Here is a 21,454-nt window from a genome sequence, read left to right on the forward strand (position 1 = left end):
CGGCGAGCCGATCCAGGTTCTTATTGAAGGCTTCCCCAGACAGTCGAAAGTCTTTCCAAATGCATCATCAACACAAAGTCCATGCGTCTACATGATCGTAGTACAAAGGGCACAGCACAGGTTTGTCCGACAACGTCTGTTTACCTCGATCTCCACAAAGTTACGGTAGCTGTCTAGCCTTGATTTGCTATTGACTAAGGCCCCGGCGTTAACCAATCAATGACCACTACAGTTACAAACTACACAGTCAAAAGCTTAGGTTTGGATCTATTGTTCTTAGTAGATACTTACGGAAACGAAATGAGTATATCGCTAATTGAGTTTTAAATAACATAACATAAGCTCACAACTACATCAAAATTGGGGTAGTCAGAAGTACATCGCAATATAAACTAAGTACCCACACCTTACCGACCCTAACCTCACCTTAAAATTAACTTAAAAATAACACCGGAGGTACTGGGTTCCATTCCCTGTGGGGACATATCACAAAAATTACTTTGTGGTCCCTAGTTTGGTTAGGACATTACAGACTGATCACCTGATTGTCCGAAAGTAAGATGATCCGTGCTTTGGTAAGCACGTTAAGCTGTTAGTTATTATTTGTTGATGTAAGTAAGTAGTCGTTACATGAACCATATCAGGGGCCTTGGGCGGTTCAATAGTAACCCTGACACCAGGGTTGATGCGGTTGGTACTCGACCTCACAATCCACACGATAGAAAAGAAGAATAACTTATATTCGAAATTCTGTTGGGATAATGTTTTAATATACATAGGTATACAAGTACTTACCAGGTACATGTTCTTCGTTGAAGGTGATCCTTACGGCATGCGGTCGGAGCACGCGTGGAGTGAAGGCAGCTATGTACCGGTGTCCGCCTAGGGGTCGCACTGAGCTGGCCACTAGGGCACCGTTGCCTCCAGACACCTCTATCTCCAGATGACCAGGACCGGCTGAGCTGCAGTCCACTACATACAAACCATTAAAAAATATTATTATAATAAATTGATGTTGGTGGAAAATATACTTAGCGCTTCTCTTCAAGGTCAGAGACAAGCATGGCTTTGTACAATCAATCATCTATACTGTCGTCGTACGTGTCGTAGAAACCGAAAAGTTTCATGACTGCATGAAAAGAAGTTGCGATTGTGCTTACGCATAAAGCAATAAAGAACTTCACGACAAACGTGGAATGAATCGTTATTAAAAAGTCTTTCAGAGGAAAAGATAACGCAAACTTTTAATCTCCAAACGATCCGATTTCGCTGTGAAATGAGATTCTTGATATTTATGCAATGCACGCGCTATTTTTGGGTAAAAATTCAATTAAAAAGAGTGAACTGAAATGGGGATTTGGGGGCGTGATGTAGCGTATTTATGTATGTATGCAAGCTTAAAAGTTTAATCCTCTTCGGAATACTTTTCGACGGACCGCTATTGTATTAAGAAATATTTTACCTAATTGGATTGAGAAAACATACAGAGCAAGTAGATTAAATTGAGCAAGAGTTAGTGAAACTGCAGTCCTTTTACGGATTTCACTGAGTGATTAAAGTCCAAAATTACAATAAAGCTGAAAGTATATTAGGATTCCTCCAAATAGTACGCATTGTCAGCATTTTCAGTTCTGTATGGAATTATAATCACTGAGACAGACATTTGTATTTCTTTATATTGTAAATGCGGTGTTTGACAGAATGCGCCAATTTTTTCGAAATAAACTAAAGAAAAGTTGACCTTGAATGTTCTGTGATATACCATATACTTAAAATAGAAAATCATGACAGCGCATACGATTCGGGTAACAATTTACTATCCGAACGTCCATAGAGTCTAGGAGAATGATTGATCAAAATAAAATCCTGTTTTACGACATGCTAGGAATAGCAGCTGAACGTTTCCCACGATTTTTCTTTAAGTACTTCTATTCAACAGAGGAGTCTAACTTTACAGGTGTTCATAATCTAAAACTTACCGATAAATTCGACGTGTTGTCCAAGTAGTCCTTTGTAAGTTGGTTTTACGATTATTGCTTTGGCACCTCTATTGTTATCCCTTTGAATTGGTCTGCAAACAAACGAACAAGTGCACTTTTATGACTAGCACCGTGTTGCACTGCTCCTATAGAGTTTAGTATTGTTGTGGGTAGTCTTATTCTGAATCCGGAAACGTTGTGAACTTTAGATGTCAGTGCAAGAGACTCGTAGTTACACGATTTGGCACGTACATAATTTAAACAGTCTAATTTACGTCCCACTATTGGGCACAGGCCTCCCCTTAATCAATCGGAGGGAGTATGGAACATATTTCACCGCGCTGCTCCACTGCAGGTTGGTGAAGTCATTTGAGTTAGTAGCCCAGCCCACACACATACATACAAATTATAATATACATTATATTCCACCAAAAGAAAGGTTTATGAAGGGTGAAGAGTGATGTAGACTAGTCTTTGTACCCGGAAATATGCGCCGTTCCTGTGGGACACATCTGGAGTGTAACTTTTTAATTAAGGTGCCGCTTCCAGCAAAACATATTTAACATTTTTCGCCATAAACACGACATTGTTTGACGTAACTCGTAAATGTCATCAACTATTTAGTCGGAAAAAAAGTAGCGCTGAGGGCTCTCATCCGGTACAAATATTAAGAAAACAGACCTGAGAGTGCCTATAACTAGCTAACCGTAAGTCAGGGCGTCGTCTGAGTCAGCCGATAGCAATCTTCAGGGAAGCGAAGATGAACACTAGATTCCCTAAATAGTTTATTTTAATTGTAATTATTAATATTGTATGTATTCTTAGGTTAAGGTATACATATTTTATGAGCCTTAGTTGCCTGAATCAAATAAATAAATAAATAAGCGCTGAATGAGGGCAATCGTCGACCACGCCGGCGGAGTCGGTATCGGGGTCCTGAAGTGTCCAGGATCACAGGAGTAAAGCCGTAAGCTACTTTGTAATAAAGAATTTATGTGGCATATTCGTCTCAACGATTCAGCGACTATGTTAACAGCTCGAGTTTTCAACTGCCAACTCTACTAGTAGAGTAGGATTGTATTGTATGGTACTACAATTTGAATCGCCATCCTAAGTATGTAGTGTGGCTATTTTACGACCCTTAGAAAAACAGGCTGTAAAAATACTAATCTTTGTTTATTCGCTGCTTTGTAAAGCATGAAACAATAATATGAAGATTTGTTATTCAAAAACGTAGGAGAAAATTCGAAATGGGTCTTGTTTTCCAGATGTTTTCGCTATCGATTTTATTTATAAGCTTTTTCAGTTACCCTTGCAGTTGATAAATAAAGTATATAATATTAATACTTACTTATGTATTCAAAATTTATATTTAATTAATCGATCCATCAATCAATAATTCTTTATTGCACAAAGACATAAGTATGGGACATGTACGGTCAAGAGTATTAATATGTATACACTTTGGTACCATCATCACCAGCTCATTAACGTCCCCACTGCTGGGGCACGGGCCTTCCCTATGAATGGATAGGGAGATCGGGCCTTAAACCACCACGCGGGCCCAGTGCGGATTGGTGGTTACTTTGGTACCATGTCACATTAACTTTTTTGGCAAATTGAACTGTAAGTCTCACTAAATGTCAAATAATATGTTAGTGCGACAGAGTCTTAAAGTGGGTACATTGTATTGCTGATGACTGTACCAGAGAATAAAATAAACACAGGAGGCGGCCTTATTGCTAAACAGAAATTTCTGCCAGGCAACCTTAGGGTGAAAGAACTTAATCGATGTAAGTAATTATCAAAGAAAAGCTTGTCGAATGCTCGAACGTCAATTATATAAAGATTTTTTATTTCGCCATTTTTTTTAATCTCTTTTGTACCTACATGGTAGCGCATGAGTGAGGGTCCTACTGAAATAAAATATTGATGCGCACCTTTTTTTTGACGTGCTTGGCCAGAAAAATGGGGAGTTTTTTCAATTTGTTTGATTATTATTTATTTATTTTTGGGGCACAGTTGAAAATCAGCGTTGTGGCACTCCCTCAATGTCGGAGCGTCACAACACAACACATTGCTGATCTGACGTCCATTTTTATAAATAAGGTTTAATTATTATGTTTACTCCTACTGTGTACCTATACGTAATTGTACTTATCTAAAATATTAGATATAAGTTCATATTATTAGTAGACTCTTTCCTGCAGACAAACTGTTTAAACAGTTTTGCAGGGCATTGATAATTGTATTTTTACCCACGACGGAACGGAGCAGGTATATGCGTTTAGGGTAAGAGATGTTTGTGTGTGCGTTTGTGCAAAGAAATGTTATTAATTATCTTCTAAACTAATAATCCGATTTTGATGCGGTTTTCAATAACGGGTTTGTGTTTGATGAGTTCATGTTATTAGACAGGTGTCATGTCTGTAACTCACTAGGGGGCGCCACAATATTAGAGTTTAGAGTCAATATTATTCGAAACGCCTCTTCAATTTATAATAGCAACTTATTTGCAATAGTTTTTATTAGTTAATTGTTTCTGACAGGCGTTTTTTTTTTCGATTCCATTGATTACACGTAATTACGTCGAACACGGTGCTGTTTCATTGCTACCTAAATCCCTTAAAAATCAGTAAAAAGGCATATCCTGCATATTCATGGTCCTTCGAGCCAGATTTCAGAGAAGATCACAATCAATAAATTGTAGATAATACGAAGTGATTGGCGAAGATTAAATAAAAATCAAGATCGACTATAAGTGGCACGTGGATTGTGTGGTCAAGTGAATCAAATTCATCCAATTAATCCTCATTTAATTCATAAACTTGAACCCATCACTCAATAATCAGGTAGTATTAAGTAAACAGCCTCCGTGGTCTAGTGGTTAGAGCGTTAGGCTCACGATCTGGTGGTCCGGGTTCGATTCCCGATGGGGACATTGTCGAAATCACTTTGTGAGACTATCCTTTGTTTGGTAAGGACTTTTCAGGCTTGAATCACCTGATTGTCCGAAAAAGTAAGATGATTCCGTGCTTCGGAGGGCACGTTAAGCCGTTGGTCCCGGCTATTAGCCGTAAAAATACCTCCACCAACCCGCAGTGGAGCAGCGTGGTGGAGTATGCTCCATACCCCCTCCGGTTGATTGAGGGGAGGCCTGTGCCCAGCAGTGGGACGTATATAGGCAGTTTATGTATGTTATGTATTAAGTAAAGCAAAGTGTTGTTAATTACGGTTAGTATAATTTTAATTACATTTATTACCCACGACGGAACGGAGCAGGTATATGCGTTTAGGGTGAGAGATGTTTGTGTGAGCGTTTGTGCAAAGTAATGTTACCACGTATCTTTTAAACTAATGATCCGATTTTGAGGCGGTTTTCAATAACGGGATTGTGTTTGATGAGTTCACGTTCTTAGACAGGTGTCATGGCTGTAACTCACTAGGGGGCGCCACAATATTAGTACAAAACAATGTTGCAATATAATCAAAACGAAATGTCTGATTACAATAAATTCTGTTTTCGGCAATGTGTACGTGGTAGCTTATTGCATGTTCCCAAATAATAAAAATTACGTCTTTAACTCACTAGAGAGTGCTACAATATTAGTGAAAAATAGTATTGCAATAATATTAAAACGAATTGTCCAATTTCAATGCGGTTTTCAGCAATGGGTTCGTAGTTGAATGGTGCATGGTCTAAGATAAGTCTTATGATATTAACTCACTAGGAGGCGCTGCTATATTAGTGTGAAACGTTTATATTGCAATATTATTAAAATTAAAACGTATTGTCTGATTTCAATGCGGATTTCAGGAATGAGTTCGTGGGTGATTGGTGCATGTTCTCAGATGAGTGTTATAGAGGTAACTTTAAACAGAAAGCAACTGTATAATATATAATAAGGGACTTAATATTTTGTGGTAGGATGAATCACACTTATTGTTTTGCGAGATCTTACCTACACATTATATAGATTATAATTCGTATATGCTCTCTAAAAAGTCTGAAATAAAATTAAGCAAAATTAAAAATTTTGGAAAAACCCACGACGGTAAAAAAATATCATCGAAAAAGAATAAAATAACTCAAAACCCCCGACTTAACCCAATTATTATGTAACGAAATATTATATTAGACTTAAAAATACTTTCTAAAAAAGAGTTGATATCTCGAGACATCGGTAATAGATATACTTAAGTACCTAAACAATGAATATGGATGTTTACAGTTTTTTCCTAACGTGTCTGTTTCTCGAAGATATACTTAAATGTAGCGATAATAATTTTACCATAATACATAACCGAGGAATATCCGTCGGGGGCTGCCATTAACCCAGCTAAAGTTTTTCTAGTGACGTGAATACAATTATTGAAGAATTGTAAATGTTTAACGACGACATAAAATACACTTATGTGTATGATTAAATTTCTGTTGAAATTTCATATAGAAAAGGCAGCCCCCGACGGATATTCCTCGGTTATGTATTATGGTAAAATTATTATCGCTACATTTAAGTATATCTTCGAGAAACAGACACGTTAGGAAAAAACTGTAAACATCCATATTCATTGTTTCTAGGTACTTAAGTATATCTATTACCGATGTCTCGAGATATCAACTCTTTTTTAGAAAGTATTTTTAAGTCTAATATAATATTTCGTTACATAATAATTGGGTTAAGTCGGGGGTTTTGAGTTATTTTATTCTTTTTCGATGATATTTTTTTACCGTCGTGGGTTTTTCCAAAATTTTTAATTTTGCTTAATTAGTATTAAGATTTAATAAATAAATAAATAAAATAAATTTGCCATGTACGAAACTTAATATGACCAAGGAGGCTGTCGTTAACACATACATTCTAAACATCCGGATCCTTTAAAATATTTATTGCAGTTGTCGATACTGTGAAATATACCCTATAGCCGAAATCACCGGGTTAAAATACGTTCCATTTTATTACACTGCAGCAATAACTGTACACGCCCATTTCTCAGTGGCGTGTTTTGTCTCTATATCCACGCAAACAATATCAATTTTCAATGTAGTTATAGTATAGGTAGGGTCATGAAAATGTCTGTTCTGCTCAAGAGTTCTATAGCTTACAACAATAAAGACTAGTTATTTCCAGGGATGTCTTAAGTTTTCGGTGGTCCGAAACACGTTGATCTTATGGGTTCTGTGAGTAATGCTGTATGCGACAAATGTACAATACAGCCTCCGTGGTCTAGTGGTTAGAGCGTTAGGCTCACGATCTGGAGGTCCGGGTTCGATTCCCGATGGGGACATTGTCGAAATCACTTTGTGAGACTGTCCTTTGTTTGGTAAGGACTTTTCAGGCTTGAATCACCTGATTGTCCGAAAAAGTAAGATGATTCCGTGCTTCGGAGGGCACGTTAAGCCGTTGGTCCCGGCTATTAGCCGTAAAAACACCTCCACCAACCCGCATTGGAGCAGCGTGGTGGAGTATGCTCCATACCCCCTCCGGTTGATTGAGGGGAGGCCTGTGCCCAGCAGTGGGACGTATATAGGCTGTTGATGATGATGACTAAATAAAGTTAGATGTAATGGTGACAAAAAACGTTTTTTTTTTCGATTTAACTTATTTAAGAAAAAAATAATAATAACAGCGACATTTTGTCATTGTAAAGTCGTGAAATGTAAATAAATAAATAAATAAATTGTTTTCTTCGCACTTCTGACGTCACAGGTGGTTGCTTTTTCATACAAATTCCATAGTAATTTCGTGTTTCGACGTTTAGTGAGAGCCCCCGCAAACCACAGACTTTCTCGATTTGGCCCACAACGATTTGGTATCAGTCGTTGTAGTATGCGGACTTGCATACATCTTCCTACTGATTATAAACCCGACCAAACTATCGGCCGATAGAAAGTGTGGTTTGCTGGGGCTCTAAAAAGTAACTGATTTGACTAGTTGGAAACTACCCTACGACCCCGGCACACCACTTTGGCTTCTTCCTCTCTCATGCATGCTCACCATAAATGTTACAAAAAGTCACGTCAAAAAGACGAAAATAAGTGAAACGTAGATAATAATCTGTATACTGAACTGGATTATAATCAAATTATGATTCTGATAACAAATAGGATCTCTAAAACTGATGAGTTTCGAATTTGTGACCGCCAAACGTATTTCTTAATCAACTTCCTTACTCTAATAAAGAAAGACTTGACCTAAAGTGCAGCTTAGGGATATTCTCCGCACTCACAATGGTGTGATAAAAGGTGTTGTATTATTAGCGGTGTGAGAAACAAGAAAAAAATCCTGTTTGTCATACTGGTGTGACAACCTGGTGTGACCACGAGTCCGGAGGGGATCTAAGGAACCTTGGACTAAAGTCCACCTGGTCCACATAGATCCTAAGGGCGGGACTGTTCATTATCCGCGTGCAGCCGTACTACACAATGCCGAGAGCCGGAGTACACTTCTGTGTATTCTCTTAAAGCACATTCTCAATACACTAGATAAATTCTTATTACAGCTTCCCGCTGCTGAAACGGGAAATATATCATAATCTACTCATGTAATTGTTTTAGCGTAGATCTATTTTGCAAAACAACAAAGTAACGACGGGAATAGTGTTTTGAAAAACATTACTACAAGTCCAACGATATTGTATTTTAACCTCGTGGGTTCGGATTTCCAGACACACTGGTGCTAATTCCTGTACATATCATCTTATGATGACAAGTATAACTTAAAATAAATTTAAGTTATACCTGTTATTTTCTTATCCGCTGAAATAGAAAGGGACGGGTAATCGACAAGCATAAAATTTATGGAACCCACGTCAGTTTTAGGCAGAAATTTAAATTGTCAATCATCCATCCCTTTCCTTTTCGGCGGATAAGAAAATGACGGGTATAACTTAATATTAGGAGGGGCTTACAGGTATCGGGGCCAATAAGTAGTTTTTGAATTTGAAAAGCACTGGGACTTTTCAGTATTTAATCAAATAAATGATGATTAAGTATGTAATTATTACCGGTTTTTAAATAAAATGTAAGTAAGCAATTGAAACATTTGTTTAATGTAGGTCGCCGATGATATTTACTATCTGCCTACCTGTTCTTTGCAATCTGCAAATACTCTGTAATTTTATGGCAATTGAAATTAAATGGTTTGTTTGTCAATGTGATTAGATTGTGTATTAAAGTCAATTTCCATTTATGGTTTCGTCAAGAAATCGCTTTGAGCCATGATGCCGCAGTGTGTGATTAATACATTTTTGTTGCAATAAATTTTATTGTTTTGTTCCCTGATTTTTTAAAACAGCATAATGGCCCCGATTCCTGCAGACACCGCCTAATTTTATTTTAAGTTATATCCGTCATTTTCATATCCGTCGAAAAGGAAAGGGACGGATGATTCACAGCTCTTAATTTTAGGAAGAATGAGTAAATGAATGTGTCGGGTTATTGACTGATGTAAAATTTTTAGACGGTTGGTTTAGATTTGTGCTTAAAATTGACGTGTGTTCCATAAATTTTATGCTTGTCGATTACCCGTCCCTTTCCTTTTCGGCGGATAAGAAAGTGACAGATATAACTTAAAATAAAATTAGATGGTATTTACAGGCAAAGACCTTGTATAGAATAGACGGATAATATTTTAGAGTGACGATCAAACTATCACAGCTCTCTTTCTTCCCTATGGCAACAATCTCTGTGGAAAAAAGAAACAAACATAGACAAACACCGCTGTCTAGAACGTCAGTGTTTACCGTTTTGAGATGTTGTGGTAGTCAGCTGGATACCAAACCTGCCGTTAGTTTTTTGGTGTTTTGGGACATTATTTTAACTTTTTATATAAACAATCTGTGAAATAGTTATTCATTATGAACCATGGCTTGCGTAGCTATTGGTTGTGAGAGTAGAATGGGTGTTATAATGGAGAACGATCAAACAATGTCTCACCATGGGTAAGTTATCGACCACATAATACATGTTTGTGTGCAAGAAATACATTACCTGGTCTGGTTTTTGTAAAGTTTATTGAGCCCTAAACACGATGCAGACGCATATTTTCAGCAAAGCCGTCACATTTGTACAAATAACTGATTTCACATTTTACGTTAATCAGCTTTGACAGATCATGTACCCAAAGTATTATAAGTAGTGTTGTCCTTTGATATCGATAACATAATATTATGTTTGAATGTAACATCTACATGTTGCGTTATTCTATTCACGTTTAATTTATTTTTCGACCTGTTTCCGATTTGGATGAAGATTACATAAAGATATTGTATTTTCCAGATTTCCTAAATATCCTAATTTACGAAACAAGAAATTAAGAAACAATTAGATTCAGACCATGAAACGAGATAATTCTCTCTTCTGAAGGACGCCTTCTCCTTATTTAAGCATGTGCTAATTACATTTCGATGTATCTTGCTTTCTATCGAGCAGGATACCAAACAAAAATATTACATAGAGATGCAGTACCAACAATATTCACTCACATATCTCACATAAGGTGAGTTTAAGTTTAGTTATAAGTTTATAGATAAATTTGCAGCTATTTCGTTTTTGTATTCTACATTAGCATGGAAAAAATATTTCAATACAATACAAATATTCTCTATTGCACAAAATAATTAGTATGAATAACTATTTTGGTAATTACCTGTGATTATTCCTTCTATAAATAATTAGTATGAATAACTATTTTTGTAATTACCTGTGATTATTCTTTCTATGTGCAGTGTGTAAACATGCAATGCTTGTGTATTTGTGTGCTCCACGTTAATATGTGCCATTCTTGCAGGTAAAGTTATAACGACCAGAGCCGACACTATACACTTCTAAAGAAAGTGAACAAGAGGAAATATTTTTTTTTATCACCAAAAGTCGGAATTGTTCAGTGCTTCGTAGTCATTGTATTCTAACTATATTGAATAAAAATCTTATAAAGAAGTATTTGCTTTTATTCTTTAATCGCATTGAGATAATCCCCGAAATATACTAGAAGGTCGTCTACTTCTTGTATCGAGAGCCGATTCGATTTCCGGTCAAGTCAATGAAAAACGTGTATTTAATTTTTATAAAAGGGTAGGTATGTGATTTATAGCAACCAAAGGGTGGCCGCAATGTCGTATTAAAATGATACTATAGTATATGTGGACTAGATGGACCGTCCTCGACCTCCTCGGCCATAACACCTTGCGAAATGACATAGATTCAAAAATGATAAATTGACCTTTAACAAGTTTGTCCATGATAATTAATTACGTTGAATAAGTGGTTCTGAATCTGTCACCGCAACGTACGGTTCTTCTTAGGTATCTTTCTATCAGGGTACAAATAGGTATCGTTTTAACTAATTTACTTGTGGTTCTACCCACCCAGGTATGGATACTAGGTCGTTATTTCTGTATTTAATTAATCATTCAATTTGTAATGTATATTTTTTAGATCTAATGTCGATAAAGACATGGAACGGCACTAGTGGTTCTGATACAAAAACATATACTATAGGTACGTTTCTATAACAAACCCGCTACACGAGTACAAAAGACTTTACGACGATAGTATATTTATCTCTTTTTAACTTATGACGGCTCACATGAGTGCGAAAGACAAAACCTATGTTTTTCTTTCGTCTTAAATATGCTCCGTCTATTCTATACAAGGTCTTTGTTTACAGGAATTAGCACCAATGTAAGTGTATGGAGAACGTACAACGTACGTACAGGAATACTTTCGTAAATACATGACTTATTATCTGAACATACGGTGATACTAGGACTTTATTACAATTAACTGAAGTACTTAAATGAAAATGAAAATGAAGGAAATGAAAGCGAATCTATTAATGGCCCTGTCTGCACAGCTGGATGTTATTTTCATGTTCATTTAACCGGCGTGCGTGTATGAAGCGATTGATGAATGTGGAGGAAGCAAGAGAAATGTGTCAGGATCGAAGCAAATGGATTTCTATAGTCTCTGCTTACCCCGATGGGAAATAGACGTGAGTTTATGTATGTATGTATGTTATTTGACATATTATTATACCTTTTTCTTTGTAAATTCATAACGCAATGGGTTCTGGTACTGCCTACTTAGATGATTCTTTCAAATACTACCTAATAATCTTCTTAGATGATGCCTTGAGCCGAGATAAGCGGTCAATCGGACACCATCAGGCCTGTTGTCATAAATTTTGTACATACAAGGTGACAGCCCTTTACACTTTAAAGTCTGAGGCAACCCTGGTCATGTGAAAAAAAACTTTCACCCATCGAGATGAATAGAAGAAGACATGTTGTGTCGGATAAAGAAAGAAGAATAAATATTTTTCATTAATTCACTCGTTCATGTGACTTACCTGAACCGCGCGTGCGCCGCGTCGGTCTCAGTGAGGGCCCCCCCGGTCGGGTCACGGGGGGGCCTATTGGATAAAAAAGACTGCTGTTGTTGCTGTTGCTTCTCTTCCACGCTGCTGTAGGAGGAGTCGCGAACCACGTACGAGCTCTCGCGGACCTCGCGCTTGCTGAACTCTTGCTGCGACACGATTAATGTAACAATTAGTATAAAATTTAGGTAAAGGTTTCAGGTATTTCGTTTTTGTATCTACCCGTTCTGATAAAGAAACGAGTGAGAATAGTGTATGTATGCTTTTAAATTAGTCCATCACATGACAAGATAAAAATACGGGATCCCTTGGTCCATTTCTATGCTATGTCCGGAAAGATGAACAGTATATGACTTTGTAAATATATGTTTTCGTCCCTGATTTTACTGTAAGTACCTACCTAATTTAAACTTAGAGTACGTTTATAAAAAAAATACTTAGGCCTTGTTATATAGAGAGTGCATATCAATAAAACACGCGTGACAATGTTTCTGCTGTAACGGTTTTATACATCGCCATATGTTTTATTTCACCGCGCCGCGGGCCCGTCGCCACGTAATATGGTCTTAAGGCCAAAAGTTCTTTTAAAATCTAAAACCTCATAGAAACCTGGATCGCAGGACCAGAATAGTATTATGTCATAGATATATTTACCCGACTAGAGTAGGTTTCAGAATCCTTGTCGTCGGCGAGCCGATCCAGGTTCCTGTTGAAGGCTTCCCTGGACAGGTCGCTGTATTTGTTCAGCTGTGTGTTCCTCTTGGTCTCGCGGTCCAGCGTGCTCTGTCCGTAGCGGTCTGGGCTGGGGCGGTCCACACTAACGGAGATACAGGAAATTATATTAGTTGATGCTTAGTCACTTTAGCTTTTCTTTGCAGTTGGCCAAATCAAAGCGAAATAAATAAATGAAAATAATTCTTAAGTACCTACTTAATTTTTTTTAACCTTGACCTTTTGGATTGTATGAGTAGTAGGTACGTAATTTTACGCTAATAGGTTAATTAACTAATAGGTTATAGGTTAATTGAGTTCAACGATACGCAATCTGGATTCAAGCTTTATATACTGGCGACATGTAAAGTAAGGAGTAACGAAGTTCAATAGCCCTAGTAGAACAGAAATAAAGAGTAATAATTTATTTTTTTACGGCCGAGCCAGTAGATAAAATCAGAAATATTTACAATAAAAAGTAAACTGACCTGTTTCCGCCCAGTACGTGTCTGCCCCTGTCGTCCCAGGAGTCTCGTCTGCCGGAGTACCTCCCACCGGGGTCCCCCGCCCCTGCCACAACCAAAACACCACTAATTCACTAAAACCCCATCATTATTTTCCCCGAATTTTACTCACACATAAAACTTTTAACAGCAATAGTTTTCACAAAGCCTAATTAATTAAAAGCCAGCGCTCCACTCATAAAATTTGGTAGGAAGCGATGGAAAATAATTAAAAGAGACGAGAGTTTAAAACTGGAGTGGAATGGGCGAAGTAATAATTGAGATTGATGTTTTGCGTACCGGGACTGCCGAGTCTCTTCACGTGGTCTGCTTCCAGGGACGAGAAGGGGCTGCCCTGGTCGAGGTTGTCTTGCGAGCCGTACGAGCTGTACATCTTGTAGTTGGATCGTTTCTCCACCACTTTCTTTGTGGTCGTCACTGGACTGTATCGCTCAGTCGGGCTGCTTACCCTATCGTAAAAATTCAAATAGGTATCAGGCATAAAACCAATCTATTTCCGCCGCGCAGAGCTGTAAAGTCGAACGTCAGTTGCATGGATTTTCATATAAATTAGATTTCCCCCCAAACCACTGTTTTCTTGCAGCTGGCGTCTAATCCGCCTGCAACAGTAAATTCAATACAAAATTGCACAAAAGATTTTAACTTCAGAACGCTTAACAGGTTTTTGTAATTTTAACACTTAAAGTTGAGGAAAGTAACGTTATATTGACACATATAAAAATAGGCATATAACAACTGATTACTAGTATGAGGGAGCTCGGTGGCGCAGCGGTAAACGCGCTCGGTCTGCGATTGTTGAAGTTAAGCAACTTTCGCAAAGGCCGGTCATAGGATGGGTGACCGCCAAAAAAAAGTTTTCATCTCGAGCTCCTCCGTGCTTCGGAAGGCACGTTAAGCCGTTGGTCCCGGCTGCATTAGCAGTCGTTAATAACCATCAATCCGCACTGGGCCCGCGTGATGGTTTAAGGCCCGATCTCCCTATCCATCCATAGGGAAGGCCCTTGCCCCAGCAGTGGGGACGTTAATGGGCTGATGATGATAAGTATGAGGCAAAATATAGCTAGCATGGCTAGTATGAGGTAAAATTATGAATGAAAAAGCAACTGATTTGTCGACTTCCTGCAGAGAGTTGACTTACTGTGAATTGATTTATACGCAACAAGCGGCTGTTTTCCCGTCACGACTTTTCGGAATAAACAAAAAATGTTGATGTTTTTTTAATAAGCATTTTTACGCAGCTGGTGTGCCGAGACATATTCAAAGGTAAAATAATATGACTAAGTAAAATGATCCGTGCTTCGGAAGGTACGTTAAGCCGTTGGTCCCAGTTACAACTTACTGATGTAAGTAAGTAGTCGCTACATGAGCAATTTAGATCTATGAAGATGTTTTTCGCCTACCGAGTGACCTCCAAGTCCTTGTCCAACCTACGACCTCCGTGGTCCAGTGGTTGAGCATTGGGCTCAACCGGAGGTCCCGGGTTCAAATCCCGCTGGGGACATATCACAAAAATCACTTTGTGATCTTTAGTTTGGTTAGAACTTGATTGTCCAAAAAGTAAGATGATCCGTGCTTCGGAAGGCCCATTAAGCCGTTGATCCCGGTTACTATTTACTGATGTACGAGTAAGTGAGTAATCGTTACATGAGCCATGTCAGGGGCCTTTGGTGGCTCAATCGTAACCCTGATACCGGAGTTGATGAGGCTGGTATTCCACCTCACAACCCGCACAATAAGAAGAAGAATGTTATAGTTAGTACCTTAAACTAAAATCTCAACACAAACATAGTTTCTCTACAACACGTACGGTCACGAGCATTATAATATACACTTTGGTACCATGTCACATTAAATTTTTTGTCAAATTGAACTGTAAGTCTCACTAAATGTCAAATATGTTAGTGCGACAGAGTCTTAAAGTGGGTACATAATATTGCTCATGTCATGACTGTACAATACTTTCTCATTGAACATAATATACCTACTATATCTAGGTATTTCGTTCCCTACGTTACCTGTTAATTGGACTGGCTGCCCTATTAAGCGGGCTGTCTTTCCTCGTTAGTGGGCTGGATGTGCGGCCGACTGGACTCGTCGCTCTATAGGGGCTGGTGGCTCTATATGGACTGCTGGACCTGTTTACATCAAGCCGCGAACCATTGCCCAAGTGCTTCGTCGTTATAGGACTGGCAGTCAAATTCCTCGGACTCTCTGATCCGTATCTATAGTCTTTCTTATTCACTCGAGAGTAAGTGGAGTCCGTGACGTCATAGCTCTTGTCTTTGACGTCAGAGCTGAAGGAAGACTTGTAGTAGTCGATGGAGTCGCGTCGCTCCTCGCGGCGGTCGAAAGAGCTCGTACTGTGTTTCGTTGTGTTCGTCTCGTATAAGTTGTAGTGATTTAAAGGGCTTTCCGATCTTAATCGCGTTACTGGAAGAAATATTAAAGATACTGTACATTCGGAATAGGCTAGGTTCCAACTAGACAAATCAGTCACTTTTAACTAAACGTCAATACACGAAATTACTATGGAATTTGTATGGAAAAGCACACTGTGACGTCATAGAAAAACGTGATAAAATCTCGGACTTATTATTAAATAAGTGCGTTGTTCTTGTTTAAAATTCAGAAATAAGTTAAATAGAAAAAAGGAAATGTTTTTCATTAGTTTTAGATGTGTCTTTATTTAGTAATTAAATTAAAAAATTAAATATAAGGAACCTAGTACACCATCCAATTCGTAAAATATACTTATACTATTTTTCAAGCGCAATGCAGATATTGTTTTCCAAAACATTACGGAAATATATGTTAATCACAGATTTCAGCGACTGTATTTGTGGATATTTATTATTTACCTGGACTGGAAACTCTGGCTGTGTAGGGCAGGGGACTGGCACTGTCTCTGGGCTTCTTGGTGCGAGATCCCACACGGAACATGTGCGGCGAACCTTGCACATCGTAGCCGTTGAAGTAAATGTACAACTGGAACCAGATTGTACATAAGTACATTAGATTACTAACTGTAACCTAGAGGGCAAATACTAACGTGAATCGATGAGGGAATTATGTATCCAGCATTTGTAGCGCACGAATTAAACTGATATCTCAAAATAGTGCAAGTAATTTTTAGAAAGTAAGAAAGAAACATTTATTATTTAGGACACCACAGACACGGATTACATATATACGTAACACAATTTCTATCAAGTGGGTTGTGAGATGTATGATGAACCTCAGCAACTCGGGTGATTATTATTGCGCCGCCAAAGCCCCCTGACATGGCTATGAGAACCGATAAGTAGTAACTGGGAACAAAGGTTTAACGTGCATTCCGAAGCACGGATCATCTTACTTTCAGACAATCGGATGATGAGCCTGTAATGTCTTAACCAATCTAGGGATCACAAAAAGATTTTCACCGGGATGCGAACCCGGGCCCTCCGGATTGTGAGCCCAACGCTCAACCACTGGACCACGGAGGTCGTTATATTATATTTCATGGGGTGAGGAAATTTAACAGATATAAGTACGTAAAAGGATGACCTACTCATAAAGTCATTTCACACTCAAGCGCGGTACTTGAGCGTCGGAGAATTAAGGTACATTATATAAGCTTTTGCTCGCGGATTCGCTCACGTCAAATTTGGGGTAACACGGTTCCCCTTTCCTAATGTAACAAAATTTAGCTGCCTACCTTGAAAACTGCGAAAAGTCCCATATACTCGTAAAATTTCACCCCTTCTTTGAAGGGATTGGGAGCAGATTCACGATTTTATTGTTAGTCACAAATAGTCCGCGTGCCAATTTTTAGCTTTCAACCTTGAAAATTGCGGAATGTTCCATGCAAACTTCCACCATTTGAGAGGTGGTTAGAAAGAGACAAATTATATAGCCTATGTCACTCTCCACCCTTCAACTATCTCCACTTAAAAAATCACGTCAATTCGTCGCTATATTTTGTCGTGAAAGACGAACAAACAAACAGACAGACACACACACACACACACACACACCACTTGTAAATTTCCATTGTCCATTTATAATAATATTTGCCTGCTTACCCTATGTTTCCCAGCTGCTTTAGGCATGAACGTCGCGCGGTATTTAGTCGAACTTAGTTTCTCAAGCGCACACATGACGCTGCGTTTGTCATGGACAATGTCCAATTGTAGGTCTCCCTTGACGCCGCAGCCACTGGTGTCCAGCTCGAAGGAATGAGGCTTCAAGGGTTCGGCGCCTTCCAACGCGCCAGGGCTTAGACGCACTCCTGACGGGTCGAACACTTCGCAGGTGAAAGGACCTCCCTGTGGAAAAATACGTTTGTTTATTTCATCTTTGCAAGAGGTGGAATTCTTTATGTTTTGTTTTATGTTGTTCATACGAGTATAAGAGGATTAAGTGCCTGGTTGAGTTTAAAAAGCATCTGTTGAGTTTGAAGATAATAAGCTACTAATAATGAGCTACTTGTAAATGTGAGCATGCGATGTTTGCCATCGTAAATTCAACGTATATTTATGCCAAAAAAGAACCAAAACGAATACGAATTAGGCACTAGATCTAACTTCAACTGAAAGCATGATATGCGCTGGTAGAATTTCCGCTTTGTATGAAAATAATGATCACTAATACAGAACAGGCGTGAGTTTACGATGTATGTAATATAGAACAGATACATACATACATAAACTCACGCCTGGGTAAGCAGAGACTATGGGAATTCCATTTGCTTCGATCCTGACGCACTTCTCTTGCTTCCTCCACATTCATCAATTGTTTCATACACGCACGCCGGTTCAGAGTAGATTGTACTAAACCTTTTCTAAGGACATCTCCAATTTGGTCAATGTACGTCCTTCTAGGTCTTCCTGCCCAACCTTCGCTTTATATACCGCTTTCGTAATCTTATTAAAAAAATAAAATAAAATAATTGTTTATTGTCATAGAAAAGATCGACACAAGATTGGGTGCTACAGCTAGGACACACAAATGCTACAGAAGTATAACCCTGCTACCTGAACTAGGAGACCTGTATCTCAGGGAGCAGTGTTCAGCAATTACATCTTTTATAACATCAGTTTAGGCAGACCATTTTTAAACTGAATTTATTTGACAATAAACTGTGCTTAAATAAGAACAAATAAACATGCATTTTGTATGTAAATTGGGTTTGTGTGTGTGTGTGTGTGTGTGTGTATGTGTATATATTAGTGTGTGTGTGTGTGTTTGTGTGTAACTGTGTGAGTGTTTGCGATAGCCCTACGACTTAAATGTTGTCTTGGGTTCAGAAACTGCTATCGTGCTATAAGCAGCTTCCACTAACGCATGTACGTGTGCAATTATGTTTTAAGGATTTGTGAAAAATAACAGGGCAACTGCGTTAGCAACAAAGCTAGGTTAAGATTTGTATGTAAAAGCAAATAACGCATTGGTCAAGTAAGCAGATTATGCAATGAATTTCAATAGTTCCTCAGTTTTAGAGTAGTTCAAATTAAGAATCCAATTTACGACTTTATGTTTAACTTCATATTTATTTAGATCCCTTAGACTTAGAATTTTATCGATTTTTCTATATAATAAGGAGCCCAAGACATAGAAATGATGTTCAGTGAATCCAGTTTTATGCGGGACAGCAGGCAAGGCATTCCTACGTTGTGATTTGTCAGATGGTGGCGTTATTTTATGCACGCGTAAGACTGATTTTAGCACAAAGAGTTTCCTGACAGTTAGGACTTTGCAATCCAAATAAAGTTGTTCTGTAGGGTATATAAACGGCTTTTTTGACACCACTTTTAATACCGCTCTTTGTGCTCTTTCCACTTTTAGCATGCCACTTTTAATCGCACCGCCCCATACTGGTATGCAATATGAGATTATAGACTGACACAATGCATTATAAGTCATTCTTAGTACTTCACTACAGGCACTATTTCTTAATAACTTAAAGATGTATATCAGATGTACAACCTTAGTAGAAATGTAATCCATCTGCTTGTTCCAGCAAAGACGATCGTCAATCTGCACCCCTAGGTATTTGACAGTATTAGCTTTATTTAATTTATGACAAGAGCAACTATCAGAAGATCTAGTACATTTGTGTGCTTTTAGTACGAAATGGTTTTGAATTGTGACGTATAGAGAAGGGGATGAAATTAGTCTTGCCCAAATTAAGAGTGAGTAAATTAGTACTTAGCCACCTCACCACAACCGATAGTACATCCTCAGCTCGATCCCTTACCTGGTCCCAGTCACTACCCCGAACAATAATAGCGGTATCATCTGCATATGTATATAGATTACAATTTGGGAGGGAAAGCTTACACAGATCATTAATATAGACCTGAAATAGAGTCGGTCCAAGAATACTACCTTGCGGGACTCCACAGAGTATAGTTTCTTATTATCCTTCATCTGCGTGTCCAAACCATAAGTTGGTTTGGATTCCATTCACAATCTTAGTCACTATATCTTCTTTTCTTTCATCTCTCTCTTATCACACTGTTTCTCATTCGACAGATAAGATCGATTTTTATTTCGTTTATGTGATGTCATGCATGACCGGATCGTGAATTTGTGGGGCCCTGGGCTGAAACTACTTGGGGGCCTATCTTAATACTCAACTAATAGCAAAAAATATTTTAACAGACATTTTTTTTTTCAAATTATGGTCTACTTTTTAGCGGGATCTGGGGGCCCCTTGTAATCCCGGGGCCCTGGGCTGCAGCCCAATCAGCCCATAGGTAGATCCGGTCATGATGTCATGTGATATCCGATTTTTGATAATAAACAAAGTTTACCAATGTTTATGCTTCTATGCTGTTCTGGGAGCAAATAAAAAACATAGAACACGTTCAGCTGCTTGTCTTCCCGGGCATGTCGTAAAAACCGACAGAGGGATTGCGTCCTCTAACATGATGGACTAATGTTATGGGCGATAGGCTGATCCCTTATCACCATAAGGTTCATCATATCCATCTTTGGACTTCGTATCAACAGTGGCTGCAAGTTGTCTTTGATTACTTGTGGCTCTGCCCACCCCATTTGGGATTACGGGCGTGAGTTTATGTATGTATGTACCAATATTTATATTGATAATAATTTCATACAAAACTGAAAATGCTGACAGTGTGTATGATTGGAAAAAAATGTAAGTACATATTTGTTTTTAGCATTAATAATTTTGAGCTGAAGAATAGGTGCAATGGCAGTAGCTGTTGCTTTCTCACAATATCATATTTGGAACCATCAAATGCAAATTGCCTTTAAGTGAGAGATTTAACTATTATTTGAACCGGAATGTTTGTCAAAATAGTAGACAATGTTTAAACAGGGTTCCCCTCTGACAACGACAACTCCCTAAACCAATACGCTTTATTCGTGTCTATTTGTAAATATACGTGCTTGAGAGGTTAAATCGTATATCTATTTAAAGAACGTGAGGCGAACTTCGCGACCTGAGCCAATGGTCCAGAATGATTTTGTTTATGTGTGTTATTGTGTAAACCGAAGAACTTAAAACTCAAAAAAATATCTAGCGCATTATGTATGTAACAAAATGTGAATAAAATAATACCACGTTTTCATTTAAGTTAATATTTATTCATCTGAATCATCTAACGTATCGCTACAAAAACTTAAACTTCGTCACTGGTATTTCCGACTTTTATAATAAAATCTTCCATTTCATTTTTCATTCCCATGTCTTTTTCCCAATATTCATTTTCAAGGTTCTGGACGTGTTTAAATAAATAGTAATAAATTATGTGAGCGAGATTATAATCGATAAACGCGGTCGATACGGACTCGTGCGACACTAAGACTAAGACGCCGCGGGGACTGTGCGGGTGTGCGGGGCGACCCC

General features: G+C 38.2%; 1 protein-coding gene across 1 annotated transcript in view; it reads right to left on the bottom strand.

Moving 5' to 3' along the window:
* Window positions 1–21,454, bottom strand: part of LOC126381788 (filamin-A) — a 114,951-nt gene that overhangs the window by 66,563 nt on the left and 26,934 nt on the right. The window contains exons 12-20 of the mRNA XM_050031267.1: window positions 17,658–17,900; window positions 16,452–16,578; window positions 15,609–16,023; window positions 13,873–14,042; window positions 13,558–13,639; window positions 13,013–13,175; window positions 12,332–12,507; window positions 1,980–2,071; window positions 796–972 (exon numbers count right to left, since the gene is read on the bottom strand). Of these exons, the coding sequence (XP_049887224.1) occupies window positions 796–972; window positions 1,980–2,071; window positions 12,332–12,507; window positions 13,013–13,175; window positions 13,558–13,639; window positions 13,873–14,042; window positions 15,609–16,023; window positions 16,452–16,578; window positions 17,658–17,900 (1,645 nt within the window). The remainder of the gene's footprint in view (window positions 1–795; window positions 973–1,979; window positions 2,072–12,331; window positions 12,508–13,012; window positions 13,176–13,557; window positions 13,640–13,872; window positions 14,043–15,608; window positions 16,024–16,451; window positions 16,579–17,657; window positions 17,901–21,454) is intronic.

This window comes from Pectinophora gossypiella, chromosome 3 (genome assembly GCF_024362695.1).
Source record: "Pectinophora gossypiella chromosome 3, ilPecGoss1.1, whole genome shotgun sequence".
Taxonomy (NCBI): Eukaryota; Metazoa; Arthropoda; class Insecta; order Lepidoptera; family Gelechiidae; genus Pectinophora; species Pectinophora gossypiella.